Here is a 17923-nt window from a genome sequence, read left to right as displayed (position 1 = left end):
GAAGATGTAGATAAATCAGAGGAGATAGTATGGAGACAGAGATCTAGGGTTCGTCGGTTGAAATAAAGTGACAAATACACTAAGTTTTTCCAAATAATGACTTAACATGTTGGATATTAATAAGAGGAAGATCCAGAGGCAATCAGAAGAGGGATCTTAGCGTTAACTAGTAGACTGAGAATGAAAAATAGACACCAAGGTTCAACATGAATAAATGCCCAACAATCAGTAAAGAGGAAGATAGCTGGTTACAAGGTCCTTCCGGGAAAAGGAAGTAGCGGAGACCATCAAAATCTGTGCAAATAATAAATCCCGAGCTCTAACAGTTACACTAGTTTCTGTCAAACATGCTGGCCAATCATTAAAGAAGACATTATGAAGGCAGTGGAGTACTTTCACAGACAAGGTAAAATTTTAAAAGAGCATAAATGCCACTTACATTGCTCTTATCTCAAAGATGAATGGAGCCTTTGCAATGAGGGATTCTAGACCAATCAGTGTGATAGGAAGCATATAAGAAATCACCTCTAGGCAATGAGGGTTCTAGACTGATTCGAGAGGGTGATGCACAAGTTAAATGACAAACAGCAGATGGCATTAATCAACGGTAGGCTAAACATGGAAGCTACCATAATAGCTAACGAGTGCATGTATAACAACAACGATGTCTCAATTCCAAACAAGCTCGGCTATATGAATCCAAACTGAGCATATTATTCAATTTAGGTTCATCTTATGCGAATAGGTACACCATAGAGACAGTTAGCAGGCTTTAGAGTGACGCACAGATTACACTACCATGACTGACTTAAGACTACAATGATGAAAAATTGTCAAGTAATCTCCAGTTAGGAAAAACTGGATATCATATAGATGAATGATCAGTTATGCAGGAACATTTAAACATATATGCTGATTTTGTGAAGTGCATCAGAGGAAACTTTAGGTTCTCTTTTTTCTTATACACCCATGAACCACCCCATTCTCCCATAAAGAGTCAACCATTGACGTATTTCATATACTTCCTCTGTCCCAATTTATGTGACACTTTTTCCTTTTTAGTTAGTTCCAAAAAGAATGACATCTTTCTATATGATAATTTAACTTTAAACTTCCCATTTCATTCTTAATAAGATAATTTCTAGCCACAGAAATTCTATGGCTGCTTTAGATTACAAGTTTCAAAAGTCTTTATGTTTCATTTAAACTTTTTGTCCAATCAAACAGCTTCACATAAATTGGGAAGGAGGGAGTACATGACTGCAGCAAAACAAATGAATACAGCTCACACCAAAAGTAAAATTGGTTTTCCTGAAGCAACTTTCATGAAAATTGTATGCGACATATTAGATAACACTCTTTTTCCTTGTCAAAAGGCAATGGCCTATAACACCTTTCGGGATTGTCGACAATAGGTACCTGTTGCATGTAGAGCATCATGCCCACAATTGACCAGGCTTGAAAGAAGGTACTCTTTCAAAATATGATGAAGATATTAGATGAGGCAATAAAGGAAAATCCTCAAGCCAAAATAGCGTCCTATCACAAAGATATCAGATAAAGAAACTTCAGTTAAACGAGAACAAACATTGTCTAACCATTCAAATATCAACGTCATATACATCAAGTCTGATTTCTATATTGCTTTCCTTCTCATTAAACAAGAATCATCAGTTGAATTGAAAATGAAACTGATCTCAATTTCTAGTTTTCCTCACTCGATAGCCTTTTTTTTAAAAGACTCCATTCAATAATAGATCTCCAGCAATGAAAAGTAAACAAGCAGTAATATGCTTGACAAGGGCATGAAAAAGAATCTACGATATTTTCAAGGAACTGAATAAAGCTCTTAAACAAACACTACTTTGCAGCCACTGCCTCCACGGTAAAGACTTGTCTTTAGCTTCTTGTTTTCATGTATAAATCATACAACTCAGGCATCGTTGCCCTGAAAGGCAACACATATTTCTCTAGGAATTGCAATTCAGTACATTTGACAACAGTGTAAAGACATAGCTTCCCTTTAACCAGTTGGTTTTCTTTAAGAAACTTCAAGATTTCATTCCTTGGCATGACCCTCTTCTCAAAACTATACTTTAAAAGTGGCGCATAAGAAGCCAGATAACTAGATTCATACCCCAGTTCGTTCATGAAAAACTTCAATGTAATCCTTATCTTAGCCTCTGATGTAGTCAAACAGTAAGGAAGCTTTCTCACCATCTTGCAGATATCAGAATCAGACCATCCAAAACTCCGGTATATATCTAATTTCCTTTCTAATGTAGATTCATCAAGCGACACAAGTACTTCAACGCCATGAATAAACATCCGTGACTCCCGAGGCATATGAAAAATCTTTTCTAGTTGATACACTGCTCTCTCGAGCTTCACAGGGTTATTGAGTAGAAACCTAGGATGCCTATGAAAAGCCTTGTCAATATCCATTCTTGAAAACCCAAGGTTTTGCAACAATGTTATATTGGGTGGCATAACTTTATGGAGATTACAGGAGAACAACCTAGGCTCTTTCATAATAATTCTAGTTACAGAATCATGACTGCCCAATAACTCCTTTAGGTAAACAAGATTAGGTTCTATAATAGTATGTAAACCTGTTGTCAACAAATCGCTTTTGCTGATAAATGTAACAAGGTCAGAACCAGATAAGCCAAGTTGTTGCAAAACCTTAATTTTGGGTAGAAGGTTTTTGTCAACACGACAAATCAACAATTTAGGGGAAGAAGAAATGAGGGTTTTGATCTGTAATTTGTTAATACCCATTTGGTCAAAGAGATCAAGTAACAAATGGGGCTCATGGTTTCTGATTCTTGAACGAGTTACCTTGTCACTTGTAGAAATGGCTTCTTGTGTTGAGAAACCAAGTGAGTTTACCATGAAGTCCACCAATACATTAGCACGGCAAGTCGCTGGAGCAGTGGAGTAAAAGAGGTGAAATGTGAAAGAAAAGAGATGCTTTTTGCTACTAATTCTAAACATAGCTGCAAGCAATCTTCGTTTGCAGGCCACTACCGGAGTGGATTCGACTTTAGAAGCTGTTTTGAGTGTTAGGTCAATTTAACAAGCAAAAGGGGTGAAAATGCTCTTTTAACCACCGTAAGACTCTTGAAATTTGTGAACAATCGTCAATAAAAGGAAAGTATCATAAATGGCACAAAAATGCCTATGTTCTACCTATTGGGTCGAAAATATGTACTAAAAATGGCTTAAAAGTGGCCTCTGTCCACCAATTTTTAAAGTTAGATTATGCTTATGTACATACATTAAACTCAATGCATTAAGCCCATAATTAACTGTTGTGAATGGGATAATTGGAAACTTTTCTTATTTACATATTAATCCCTGAGGTACTAACATTTCTTTTGTAGTCCTTAGCTTTCCTTTATATTCTGTACCAAGGCTTCGTAAGAACCATATTGAATGAGAAATCAATTTTGTCCTTTCTTTTTCTCTGTTTCTTTCCCTTGATTTTCCTTAGTTAATTTTCATGGCTTTTTCCATTTGGGAATCGCAACAATTCGTATCAGAGCCGATGATTCTCGGCCCTAATTCCACAGCGATGTTCCACCACTTTTATTGTCATTCACTGCAAAGCTTAGCTACTGCATCCATTCCCGAGGTCTATAGCCATGGTTTACCAATTCCATATGACGTTCAAACGAGCAGTAGGGAGCAGCAGATTCCATCATATCTGTATGCACATGGAGGCTTCATTAACCCACATGCAACTGATATGGAAGGGAGTGGGATCCATGCCGGCCGAGCAAATAATGCTTCAATTAACCCAGTTGATGCATACGCACATGGAGAGCTTACATAACGAGTCACTATTATGAATTTACCACAAACACAATTGTTGGTGGCCAGCTTATCAATATCATTCCACAACGAGAGAATCTGTATTCGACAACCACAAACTCGATTACAGGTGACGAAATTGTCGATGGTCGTCAATATTGGGATAATCTTTATCCGGGTTGGAAGTTTAATGTCACTTCTTGGTCGGTGGTATCACCGGATACATACAATTCAAGGGTAAGTGCAAATTCGTTTCTTCTTGTACTATTTCTAAAGAAACATTAGAGGTCCCTTACTTGCAAAGAAATTAGTCACCCTTTTGTTGGGAATCGGCGGGTAATACCAAAGAAAGTGTCACCTTGCCTCTAGTCCCTGAATCGATGTTATTGAGAATGAAGTAAATGAACAAGCTACTCATTATGAGAACAACCTGTTTGATAAATGTTCTCAAAGAACAGTAGATATTTTTCAAGAGTTTCCAAACAATTGAGGTGACTTAATGAATACTGACCAAGAGTGTCGAGTGTCCAATGAGACTAAAAAAATTATCACTAATGAGATTTTGTTTGAAGAATTTGGAAAACCCGAAGAGGAGAAATTAGAAGATAACGGATATCAAGTGCTTGATCAAATTCTTCGGTTATATGGAATTAATATGACGGATATGCAATGGGATGAAAGTGAAGGAGATAAGCCTATGGAGCTTGAAGATGGTGTGGACGAGTTGGAGGTATCTTACCAACATATCGAGGTTAATCATGAAATTAGTTATGCATGTGTGGATGAGTCGGAATAACCTTATCTGCCTATTCTAATGGGGGTTCAACCCAGAGATACTGGCCTCACAAAAGTCATTTACGCAGAGGTGGAATCCAACACTGAAGCGGGAGACTCAAACTATGTGGGCAAGGTGTTTGACAAGAGCTCCACAGGAAATGAAATCCAGTCACTTAAACCATTCATTTATAACCAGTCGCTCTTCACTTATCTTGGATACCAGGAGTTGTTAGTGCTGACTACCATTAAAAATAAGCTTCAGACTCAAAACAATCATACTCTGAGAGTAACTTCTGAACAACCGAGAAAGAAAGAAGTGACGCTTATAATTAATGAAAACATCTGGTGGCTACAATCTGACTTTGGCTTGTATAATGGCAATTTGCTTGACGCTGAGCAAATAAGACAACAGTTGGTTCCTGTCCCTTCTGACGAGAGTTTATTGAACGCAGTTGTTAACAATTGTATGCACAGCACCTTTCGAAGATGTTTCATGAAGCATGACGTGATCATTTTTGGTTGTCAACTTCAAAAGACTGTGAGAAAGGATACACTTAATCCTGAGTTTTATTCACTTGCACTACATGAAAATGCTCTTGCTGATTTGTCACATGACGGAGTCTTTAATATTAACATTGTCGTAGTAGATACTAGAGATTCCGTATTTCTTCAGAGAGATCCCAATCATGTTTCATCAGTGAAGTACATTGCTCGAGGTGAAAATTTACAAGGGGTAGTGAAAATTTCTATAGAAATGCAGATGCAACCTAAAGTGGTATTAGTCGTGAAAAGGGAATCTAACATGGATGATGTTGAGCTTGGATTAGAAAGTTCTCTCATGGCTTGCAATGAGATTTCAGACACATCTTTGGCTTGTTTTGGTAATTGCAACAACCAAGTGATTGTTAGGGGTAGTGTGTTTGCTAAATCTGCATCATATGAGGTTACCTTAGTCTATATTCATGGCTGTAGCTGGTTTGATATGGGGCAGAGTTTAAAGAGGCTCAGATTTTGTGATCACCATGTATTTGCACCTGCAAATCTTTTTTCACATACCATTTGGGATATTGTTAAGCTGAGACTTTTGCTTCAACCGAGTCCTTCTATAGCGGGACTTGGGATATCATTGACAGATGGGGATCAACATACACTCGAAGAATCTTTTGATGGGATTAAGAAGGTGTTGGTTGGACGGCAGATTATTGAGGATAACGCTGAAAGTTTAAACGAGAAAATACCTTATTTATGGTGTAAACTGAAGGAGGTAGTTGGCAACCGATTGTCAAGATGACCGAAAGGTAGTTGGTATTACTATTAAGGTAATCGACTTGTATGTCGCAACATTAGCTTCATTGGCACTTCATCCAGTTATTTGAAAGATGGAAATGGTGTTGCAACTCTATTGATTTATAGTCCTCAAAAGAAAATTAATGAAACAATGATGGTCTTTGATCTCAGATATGACATTTACAGTGAACTTTTTCATCAGTTCAATGATGGTGATTTCGCGTGGCTCTCTACCTTTTATGTTATCTATATTGATTGTGATGAGTTTGAGATGGTGCTTGAGACGCCAACGATTCTAATTATATTTCAAGGTGGACATGTCAGGATGTGTGTAATCAAAAAAGAGAATAGCTATGGTGTTGTGGTGAGTAGTATATTTCTTAATTGCGATGGTGCAGTGTTAAAGTTGAAGAGAGTGGGAAAATTGGCAAGCTTGTTTAAATTTTCAAGGATTATTCAGAATGAATTGAATGGTGCAGCTAGTCTTCCTATGCCAATTTGCAAAGTTGCAATGGTCCAACAGTATTACAATGGTGCAAGGTGTGTTTGTAATGATACAAAGTGCACGACAACCTTAAATGAGATTGAAATACAAGTTCTACCTATTTCTTTCATTGCCGGTTACCGAGAGTAGCAAAGGTGCAAGAAACCAGGTAGTTACTACTCATATTCATCATAGAAGTTGAGCGGCAGATAACATTGTTGGGAAGAAGCTTAATACCGATGCTATTCAATATGGTCTTCCTTGCAAAGATATTGGTAAAAGGCTAGTGAACGCTACCTCCTTAGCAAGGTCCGTTTATGTAAGTAAACCATAGGTTTGTTACTTCCTTGACTAATGAATTCGAACAAAAATTGGAGACAACAATTTTGATTTTTGATCCTGGAGGTGGTACTTTGGATTGATCACTTTATGGGTATTTGAGATGTTTTGTATCGTTTTTAGCACCAATCTTAGGGTGGGGTGTCCTCAAAAGCTACATGAGACCAAATATGTTGCACTTATCTCCACTTCAACTATATATCTCAACAAGAAGTTGATGTAGCTACCACCTATGTGTTAGGCAAGAAAGGCGAGAGGAATATTTTCATCTTTGATCCTGGAGGGAGAACAACTTATGCGGTGTTCTAGTTGAAGATGTCGTGATCCTACATAGATGCATGGAATTTCTTCTTTGGTTACACTGCAGACAAAAGCCCACCGGTTTGCTGCATTTCAGTCACAAGCTCGCAATTTTCATGAGCATTCCATTTCTAGTTTTTCATTTCAACCTTGAGGTTAAGGTTCTTTTAAAAGGGGAATGGAATGTTGTGAATGGGGTAATTGGGAACTCTTATTTACATATTAGTCCCTGAGGTACTAACATTTCTATTGTAGTCCTTAGCTTTCCTTTATATTCTGTACCAAGGCTTTGTAAGAACCATATTGAATTTTCTATTTCTCTGTTTCTTCCCTTGATTTTCCTTAGTTAATTTTCATGGCTTTTCCCCTTTGGAAATCGCAACACTAACCAATTTAGTTATATGGCTTTGGTTTTAGGACGGAAAGTTGTGCGCACATAATCACATCCAAATAAGTATATCTCCAAGTACAATCGCATGTTAACTCAAATTTAACACTCATGAACTTTGTAATTAAATAAATTGTTTCTAATAAATGGGTGGATGCAAAATTAATTCTAAATGACTACTAATAACTTCCAAATCAAATGCAAAAAAAAAAAAAAAAAAAGAGCCATTCCCCAAAAAAAAAAAATCTAAAAAAGAAAAATAAAGAGATAAAACTGTATGACCTGCAATGTAGTGTCCAAACCATGCCTAGAAGAAAAAAAGGTTTATTGTTGCCTCAGTGGTCATTTTCACCCAATTGCGCACTTTGTATCAACTGAGGCAGGATAAGCTCTCGATATTGTTCTTATCATCACTTCCTTCATTAGAATGCCTTAATTACTTATATTAGTAATGTAGTAAATTTTATATAAGTTTAATTTTAACTAATTAAGGTGTTCGTAAATTGACCCGATTAATTTATGGCGTGTGTGCAGCAATGTTCCCGTTGTATTACTATCACCAGAAGCATCTGGGATTAACTTGTGCATTCACTAGCGGTAACCTTCAATTCATTGGCTGTACTCGTCTATTCTATTTGTTTTACGTTTTTTTTTAACCTACTTATTTATAAATATTAATTTCAAAGTTCATGAGCACTAAATTTGAGTTAACAGGTGAGTGTAACTTGGAGATATACTTATTCGAATATGATTATGTGCACGAGCTTTCCATCCTAAAACCTATGTCATGTACTAAATTGGTTAATTTTATGGGCTTAATGCTTTGAGTTTATGTATCTACAAAGACAAACTGCAACAGAGTAATCAACTCTAAAATAGGTGAAAAAGGGTATGTCTGAGCCATTTAATACATTAAGGGCATATTTTAACCCAAATAGGTGAAAAAGCAACTTGAATTGAACACAATAATATGATACCACATCTTTACAAGGTTAGACCACATAGCAAGTGAAGCCAAACTCACAGGACAAGAATTCAGCACTTCTGTCCTTACCTAGGTATACCTCTGATACAGACATTATTTTTAACCGGCATTATTTCTTGTAAATGTGATTTCAAGGAAAGTTATGCTGCTAAAACTTTCCCTGTTTGCTTGCAAAATTAGGTGCAGAATTTTTTGGCAAAAACAATTTTCAAGTTTTAATGGTGTCTGTTTGATAGGTTTGCAAATTACTTAACGAATTTTTTGGCCAAAAACTTTTTCACCCTTTTTTCCTTCCAAACAATGAATTTGGCCCAGATCTAATATAAGCTTCTTACAACAGTTACTTTAAGCACCATAGCTTCTTCTTTTTTCTTTTTCTTTTTTTTTTTTTTTTAAAAAAAAAAAAAAAAAATCTAATAAAATTGAGTGCTTTAAGACTGCTTTCTCTTTAGTACTGCTTTACTTCAACAACAAAGTATGCATTGGAGAGTGGCCTTGCTTAAACATGTTAGTAGCATGAGCTTCTAACATGACATAATCACTACAACATTCAAATTGTGATTGAAGCTGGCGAGGCGGGTTAAAGACGGACAAAGGTTCTATGCTGGACGCGGGGTGGGGGGGCGGGCGGGGGGTGAAAGTTTTGCGGGTTAAGGCTCAACCCGCATTGCCATCCCAGATTGTGATTAAGGAAGCTTCTCTATGCTCACACACGTCCGAGCTAACAGAAGATACTCTCCCAAGATAAACACATATACAATCATGATTGAGATATGCATTCATACAGTCAATAGTTTAGGAATAGGAGGCAAAACGTCTGCTATTTTCTTTCCACCATTATAAAAAGCATCTTGGACAAGGAAACGAGCATGCCTTCCATTTTCAGTTTCTAATCGATTTCTAAAGTCTGACAGCAACCAAAAGATGACCTAGCAGTAATATCCTTGCTTGGAGAAGCAATGGTTTTAGTAAATCTAACGAATGTCCAGCTATCATCCCAATGATACAATTCAAATAAGGTGATTCATGTTAATTAAGAGACAGCATTTACTACTAATTGATAGTGGAAAGAGAGAACTATATATACTGGTACCCACAGTGGTACTGTACAGATCACATCTACAACAGCAACAACAACATACCCAGTGTAATCCCACAAGTTGGGTCTAGGGAGGGTAGGATATACGCAGACCTTACCCCTACCTTTGTGGGGCAGAGAGGTTGTTTCCGAAAGACCCTTGGCTCAAAAGGAAAAACAAGAGAAGAAACGAAAGGTAAATAAAAGAAAGAAATTCGACGCAGATACAAAAAATAGGACAGCAAAGTAACAAGATATATAGCAAAGGCGCAATAGATAGGAATACACATCGAAGAATAGAAACTACGCGCTTAAAAAATAATACTACTAATAAGCCCCTACCTCTCCCACCTAAAGTGCGACACTTCACAGCTACCTACTACCGTTCTACCCTAATCCTCGACCACCACACCTTCCTATCTAGGGTAATGTCCTTAGTAAGCTGAAGATGTGTCATGTTCTGTCTAATCACCTACCTCCAGTTCTTTTTCGGCCTACCTCTACTTTTCCTAACTCCTGCGATAACTAACCTCTCACACCTCCTTATTGGCGCATCCTCACACCTCCTCTTCACATGCCCGAACCATCTCAGTCTCGCTTCCCTCATTTTGTCCTCTACTTCTCCTAACTCCTGCGATAACCAACCTCTCACACCTTATTGGCCCATCCTCACACCTCCTCTTCACATGCCCGAACAATCTCAGTCTCGCTTCCCTCATTCTGTCCTCAATAGAGGCCACTCCCACCTTGCCCCGAATAACCTCGTTCCTAATCATATCTCTCCTAGTATGCCCACACATCCAACTAAGCATCCACATATCTCTACAGATCACATCTCTGCTCAATAATTTCTCATGGCAACTAACTGGTGTATATATATGGTCCTAATCCTAATAGTAGAATTTAAAGACATGAACTTTGGTGGAAAATGACAGCAATGAGCAACCAGAGGTCTATGCATGGGTCGTGGGTAGTACATGGAGAGCTTAATGTGACAAGATTTGTATCTGAGAGATCTAACAACAACAGAGCACCAAGGGCCATGTATGAGTTTTCAAAATGCATAGAACATCCACCACTCACAGGGGGAGCATACAATCATCATAGTTCCTCAAGATCGGACACATTCTCTTCCACAACATAATGGGATGAAGAGTTTAGATACATCAAGTAGTCCGCACTTCCCAGAATTGCCTCCGGACATAATCCTATATTACTCCAATGTGTGTGTGTGTGTGGGGGGGGGGGGGGGGGGTGGGGGGGTTGGGGGGGGGGTGGGGGGGGGGTAATAATAGGTCGTCCTTCAAATTTAAAAATTGGTGCTTAGATGTTAAAAGTTTTAAAGAGAAGATAAGAGAATGGTGGGACTCCTGCAAGTAAGCCTGATTTTACTCTTAAAGAAACTGAATTTTATTAAAACAAAGCTGGTAATGTGAGAATACCTAAGTTACACGGACTCGCCATTTTGGGTGCCGTCCCCGTCCCGGATACGGACGGGTGCGGGTGCTGGAACGGCAAACGTTCCGGATACGTTCAATCACATACGGATATTTTGACAGGAGTCCGTCGACAAATTTGGGGGGGAAATTTGAGATTTTGATTTCTCAAAATTAAAAATAAAACAGATTTAAGATAAGGAAAATGACATACCTTCAATATTATAGTACTTTTATTTCATATACATGTAAGTTTTTCATAAGAATATCTCTCAAAATTTGTAATATCTTTATAGCTCTATTTTTTATATAATTTTGAATTTTCTTAGCCGAATCCCCGCACCCGTATCGATAACCGGATACGCACCCCCCGAATGTTAAATTTAGATTTTGCTGAATCCGACACTCGAATCCGTACCCGTATCGGATACCCGCACCCGAGTCCGTGTAACTTAGGAGAATATCAACAATTTTTTTTTTTGTTGAAGTGAGAATACCAACAAATTTGGCAGTCTAGAGAGAAGATATCCGACTTATGAACCAAAAGACTGAGTTGGATCAGGAACAACTTACTAAGGAAGATTTGATCCTAAAAGGTACTGTACAACAATAACAACATACCCAGTTGAATCCCACAATGTGGGGTAGTGTATTGATAGAAATTGAAGATGTAAATAAATGTGAGAAAATAGGATGGAGATAGAGAATACAATACGATTGATAAGTTGGATATTAATGGAGAAACAGACGAAGATCCAGAGGGATCTTAGAGGGAAACAGATCATAAATGCCACTTACATTGCTCTTATCTCAAAGAAGAATGGCACCTTGGCAATGAAAGATTCTAGACCGATCAGTATGATAGGAAGCATATACCAAATCATCTCCAAGCTCTTGATAGGCTGTACTGGTTATGGAAGGATCTAACAGAAATCAAAGGATAACCAGTCATAGTGGATGGATAAGGGGCTTTAAAGTGGCTACCATTGGCTTTAACACTATGGAAATTCCACCCCTTTTACATGTTGATGACACTAGTTTTTTCATGCTATTGCGGAGCAAATAAGGCATTTAAGGTTATATTAACTGTCTTTGAAGAATTATCTGGCCTAAAAGTAAATTGGAGGGAGAGTATATGTTGTCTGTGAAGCAAATGCCCAATGATTTAATACTTGATAGCATACCAGAATGTCTAGTTGGTAGCTGACCAACTAGCTACTTAGGGCTCCATTTAGGTGAAAAGAACAAGCCATAAGAAAATTGGCAAGGGGATAAAAGATGTGAAAATATTTGCAAGATGAAAATGTTCATATCTCTCACTGGATGGAAGGTAAATCCTGATTCCTACCGTACGACTCTATGCCAACTTAGATTACAGTCGATATTCTTGTTACCAGCTAGTGTGGAGAAACTTTCACTGGCAAAGCAACATAGATAGATCTTTTCACTCAATCAAATGGAGCTCTATTACTATTGGCCGAAAAAAGGACTGGCGATCTCAGGCAGAATAATAGCAGCCTTCTGATGAAATGGCCATTGAGATACAATTCAGATCCTTATCAGTTTCAAAAAACAAAACAAAAGATACAATTCAGAAGAACGAGCACTATCCAGAGAAGTAATCATTATTAAATATTGTCAAGAAAGCCCCTGGTATTTAAACAATCATCTTCTTCATATGGGGTGGGGAGTACAGAGGAATAGTAGAAAATCTGGGGTGGGGACTGGGGAGTACAGAGGAATAGTAGACAATCTATGGCCCTCTTTTATATCATATATTGATATTAAAGTGGGTAATGGTAGGAGGGTGTCCTTTTGGAATGACAATTGATTAGGCATGGTCCCCTGAAAGAACAGTTCCCTGACATACTCAACCATGTACAACAACCAGAGACTAATTTGATTACCTCAGATGATCAACAAGCAGTCTTGTTACCTGGAAACAGAGATGAAAGGTGGACATACCATCAAAAGTTGCATGTTTCTCTTGACTACTAGCCAAAGAATCATGCTTGACACACGACACCTGTAGAAAAGGCGCTTCCACCTTTGTTCCGGATGTTACTTATCCATTGCCCCAATATGTCTAAGTGGTGACAGCTGTTTATGAATATGGTTGGGCATTGAATGGTGATGCCTAGGAGCACCAATGAACTGCTCAAATGATTGTTGTTGTTGGTGTGTGTGTGTGTGTGTGGGGGGGGGGGGGGTGTAAGCAGAGGAGACACAATAAATGATGGAATCTCACTCGTGAAAGTATACGGCGTACTGTTTGGAGATAGAGGAATGTAAGACGCTTTGAAGACAAAATCAGCTCTCTACAGAATATCAAGATTAAGCACATACATGCTTTACATTTTTTATGTAAAAAGGAAATGGTAAATGTAGTTGAGTCATTGAAAGATCTCATAGAGTCCTACAAGGATAGGAATGCGACTAACTCTTTACGGTGTAATACATGTACATATTGCACAACAACAATAAGATACTTACCTATTCAACCAAAAAAAAAAAAATCGAGACATTGTGCAGGTTTGTAGCACAGATGGCCTAGCGTGCTACATTACCATGACTGACTTGAGACTACAAAGATGAAGAATGTCAAGTGATCTCTAATTTGGAAAAAAAGTGGATATCATATAGATGAATCAGTTATACCAGTACACTTAACAGATATCCGATATCCTGTCAAGCACTTCTCAGGATACTTTAGGTTCTCTTTTACTTGTACACTCATGAACCACCCCATTTTCCCAGGCCAAGTACATTACTAAGAGTCAACCAACACCGAATTTCATATACATAACTAAAATTGATTTTTTGAAGCATCTTTCACAGAATTCATCTTATATTTACTTGTATATGATTCTCAGATAATACTCATTTTTCTTGAGAACAAGCAACGACCTATAACCCCTTCAAAATTGTCAACAATAGGTACATGTCACATGTAGAGCGTCATGCCTACACTTGACCAAGTTTAAAGGCATGTGCTTTTCAAAAAATAATGAAGATTTTAGACCCATTACCGAAAATAAAAAAAAATTAGACCCACTAACCTAGACAAAGCAACAAATGAAAATACTTAAGTTGAGATTTGGTCGAGGAGCAATACTGTCCAATCACAAATATATAAGAAACTTCAATTACAATGACAACAAATAATATCCTGATTGAGATAAGCATTCAAAAAGATCAAAGTCATACACATCAAGTCTTATTTCTGCACTGCTTTCCTTCTCATTAAACAAGAAGCATAAGTTGATTAGAAAATGAGACTGCCCTCAATCTCTAGTTTTCATTGCTCAATATTTTTCTTTTGAAAAGACATTGCTCAATAATGTATCATCATCAATTAAAAGTGAACTAGCAACATGCTTGAAAAGAGCACAAAAATGAAAGAACTAAATTATCAAGAAGTGAATAAAACAGAACTAAATTATCAAGAGGTGAATAAAACCTCTTAAACAAACACTGCTTTGCAGCCATTTTCTCACTGTAAAGACTTATATTTAGCTTGTACTTTGATGTATAAATCATACAACTCAGGCGTCTTTTCCTTGAAAGGAAGCACATATTTCTTTTGAAACTCTGATTCAGAAAATGACACGATAGTGTAAAGACTTAGCTTCCCTATACAACTCAGGCATCATTTCCTCGAAAGGAAGCACATATTTCTTTTGAAACTCTGATTCAGAAGATGACATGACAGTGTAAAAGACTTAGCTTCCCTATAATAAACTGGTTTTCTTTAAGAAACTTCAATACTTTGTTCCTTGGTATGACCCTCTTCTCCAACTGTACTTTAAAAGTGGCGCATCAGAAGCCAGATAACTAGGTTCATATCTCAGTTCCTTCATGTAAAACTTCAACGTAATCCTTATCTTAGCCTCTGATGAAGTCAAACAGTAAGGAAGCTTTCTCACCATTGCGCAGATATCAGGATCAGACCATCCAAAACTCCGAAAAATATCTAATTTCTTTTCTAATTTAGATTCATCAAGCAACACAAGTGTTTCAATGCCATGAAGAAGCATCCGTCACTCCCGAGGAATGTGTAAAATCCTTTCTTCTTGATATGCTACTCTCTCAAGCCACACAGGGTTATTAAGCACATACCTAGGACGCCGATGAGAAACTCTCAATATCCATTCGGGAGCCAAGATTTTGCAAAAATGATATATTGGGTGGTATTACTTTAGGGAGATTATTAGAAAGCAACCTAGGCTCTTTCTAGAAAACCATAGCTACAGAATGATAACTACCCAATAACTCCCTTAGATAATCAAGACTAGGTTATATAGTAGTATGTAAAAAGTGGATATCATATAGATGAAGGGTCAGTTACGCCTGAACACGTAAACATATATGTTGATTCTGTTAAGTACTTCAGAAGATACTTCAGGTTCTCTTTTACTTGTACACGCATGAACCACATTCTCCCCGGACAAGTACATTACTAAGAGTCAACCAAAGCCGAATTCCATATACATGACACACTAAAATTGATTTTCTGAAACAACTTTCACAGAATGCATCCTAATTTACTTGTATCTGATTCTCATATGTCCGTTTTTCTTGAGAACAAGCAATGGCCTATAACTCCTTTCAAAATTGTCAATAATAGGTACATGTCACATGTAGAGCATCATGACTACATTTGACCAAGTTTGAAGGAATGTGCTTTTCAAATATAATGAGGATTTTAGACCCATTACCGAAAAATTAATGATTTTAGACCCACTAACCTAGACAAAGCAACAAAGGAAAATACTTAAGTCAAGATTAGGTCGAGAAGCAATACTGTCCAACCAAAAAGATATAAGAAACTTCAGTTACTACGACAACAATTACTGTCATGATTGAGATAAGCATTCTAAAAGAGAAAAGTCCTACACATCAAGTCTTATTTCTGCATTGCTTTCCTTTTCATTAAACAAGAAGCATCAATTGATTTGAAAATGAGACTGCCCTCAATCTCTAGTTTCCATCACTCAGTATTTTTCTTTTGAAAAGACATTGCTCAATAATGTATCATCATCAATGAAAAGTGAACTAGCAACATGCTTGAAAAGAGCACAAAAATGAAAGAACTAAATTATCAAGAAGTGAATAAAAACCTCTTAAACAAACAATGGTCTGCAGGCACTGTCTCAGTGTCACGACTTCTCTTGAGCTTGTACTTTGATGTATAAATCATACAAATCAGGCATCTTTTCCCTGAAAGGAAGCACATATTTCTTTTGAAACTCTAGTTCAGTAGATGCCACGACAGTGTAGAGACTTAGTTTCCTTGTTATCAGTTGTTTTTCTTTGAGAAACTTCAAGATTTCATTCCTTGGCATGACCCTCTTCTCCAAACTGTACTTTAAAAGTGGCGCATGAGAAGCCAGATAACTAGGTTCGTACCCCAGTTCATTCATGAAAAACTTCAACGTAAAGCTTATCTTAGCCTCTGATGAAGTCAAACAGTAAGGAAGCTTTCTCACCATTGCGCAAATATCAGAATCAGACCATCCAAAACTCCGAAAGATATCTAATTTTCTTTCTAATTTAGATTCATCAAGCGACACAAGTGCTTCAATGCCATGAAGAAACATCCGTGACTCCCGAGGAATGTGAAAAATGTTTTCTGCTTGATGCACAACTCTCTCAAGCCACACAGGGTTATTAAGCAAATACCTAGGACGCCGATTAAAAATCGTCTCAATATCCATTCTTGAAAACCCAAGATTTTGCAACAATGATATATTGGGTGGTATTACTTTACGGAGATTATTAGAAAGCAACCTAGGCTCTTTCTTAACAACCATAGCTACAGAATCATAACTACCTAATAACTCCTTAAGATAATCAAGACTAGGTTTTATTGTAGTATGTAAACCTCTTGTTAAGAAATCACTTTTCTTGATAAATGTAACAAGGTCAGAGCCAGATAAGCCAAGTTGTTGTAAAACCTTAATCTTGGGTTTAAGGTTTTTGTCAATATGACAAAACAACACTTCAGGGGAAGAAGAAATGAGGGTTTTGATCTGTGATTTGTTCAAACCCATATTGTGAAAGACATCAAGTAACAAATGGGGTTCATAATTTCTGAGTCTTGAACGAGTTACCTTGTCACTTGTAGAAATGGCTTCGTGTGTTGAGAAACCAAGTGAGTTTACCATGAAATCAACCAATATATCAGCACGGGAAGTAGCTGGAAGTGTGGAATAAAACAAGTGAAATCTGAAAGTATAAAACATGGAAGAGAGATGCTTTTTAGCGCCATTGCTACCAAATCCAAACATCAAACCCTTGAGTATCACAAGTCTGAGACAACTTTTTCAGCATTTAGTCAAAATGAGTAATTATTTATAAGCTTATTTAGGAGAAAAGGACCAACGTATTACATTATCATTGGTTTAAATCTAAAACCAAACATGTTCTTTTACCTACAGGACCAATAATTCATTATATTTGTATAAGTGGTATACTTTTAGTCAAACTCCTAAATATTTTGATAACATTTATCGAAAAAGGGCAAAAATGCCCTGAACTATTAGAAAAGGTCTAAAAAATATCGTTCATTCATCTATTTTGTTAAATATACCCCTCAATTCAACTTTTTGACTCATTTATGCCCTTTTACTAACGGTCAACACTAAATTTTTACATGGCATTTTATTACTAGAAATTGATTTTTTTTAAATCTGGAAAATGTTTTTTTCTAGAATCAGGAAAAATGATTTTTTAAAACCCGCTTTTTAAAAAAAAAAAAAACTGGAAAGCTGGATTTTTAAAATTAATTTATCTGAAAAAATGGTTTTTATAAATTAAGAAAATTGATTTATTTTTTGTCCTGAAAATTTAGATCTTCATGATTTTATTTTTAGGACACTTTTAAAAAAAAAAAGGGAAAAAGTGGACTTTTCTGAAAAACTAGATTTTTAAAGATTATTATTTTTTACAAAAAGTGTGGAAAAACCGTGTTAAAAAAAATAATCCAGAAAACTATCTTTTTTTAAATCTAGAAGAAGATTATGGAGTGCAC

General features: G+C 36.8%; 2 protein-coding genes across 2 annotated transcripts; both read right to left on the bottom strand.

Annotated features, from left to right (window-relative positions):
- Positions 1-1899: 1899 nt before the first annotated feature.
- On the bottom strand, positions 1900-2997 carry LOC132035087 (uncharacterized). The gene has a single exon (XM_059425405.1). It carries the CDS (start codon positions 2995-2997, stop codon positions 1900-1902), a length of 1098 nt encoding a protein of 365 aa, XP_059281388.1.
- Positions 2998-12409: 9412 nt separating this feature from the next.
- Positions 12410-17286, bottom strand: LOC132034511 (transcription termination factor MTERF15, mitochondrial-like). Its single transcript, XM_059424920.1, has 2 exons — positions 16011-17286; positions 12410-12826 (listed from the first exon to the last, which is right to left on the bottom strand). The coding sequence occupies exon 1, from the start codon at positions 17178-17180 to the stop codon at positions 16050-16052; it is 1131 nt and encodes a 376-aa protein (XP_059280903.1). The 5' UTR covers positions 17181-17286; the 3' UTR covers positions 12410-12826; positions 16011-16049.
- Positions 17287-17923: the final 637 nt, after the last annotated feature.

Source organism: Lycium ferocissimum, chromosome 10 (assembly GCF_029784015.1).
Source record: "Lycium ferocissimum isolate CSIRO_LF1 chromosome 10, AGI_CSIRO_Lferr_CH_V1, whole genome shotgun sequence".
Lineage (NCBI taxonomy): Eukaryota > Viridiplantae > Streptophyta > Magnoliopsida > Solanales > Solanaceae > Lycium > Lycium ferocissimum.
This window is presented reverse-complemented; position numbering and strand designations above follow the sequence as displayed.

Coding starts and splice junctions, on each gene's coding strand:
- LOC132034511 (XM_059424920.1), bottom strand. CDS start 17,180: ATGTTTGGATTTGGTAGCAATGGCGCTAAAAAGCATCTCTCTTCCATG.
- LOC132035087 (XM_059425405.1), bottom strand. CDS start 2,997: ATGTTTAGAATTAGTAGCAAAAAGCATCTCTTTTCTTTCACATTTCAC.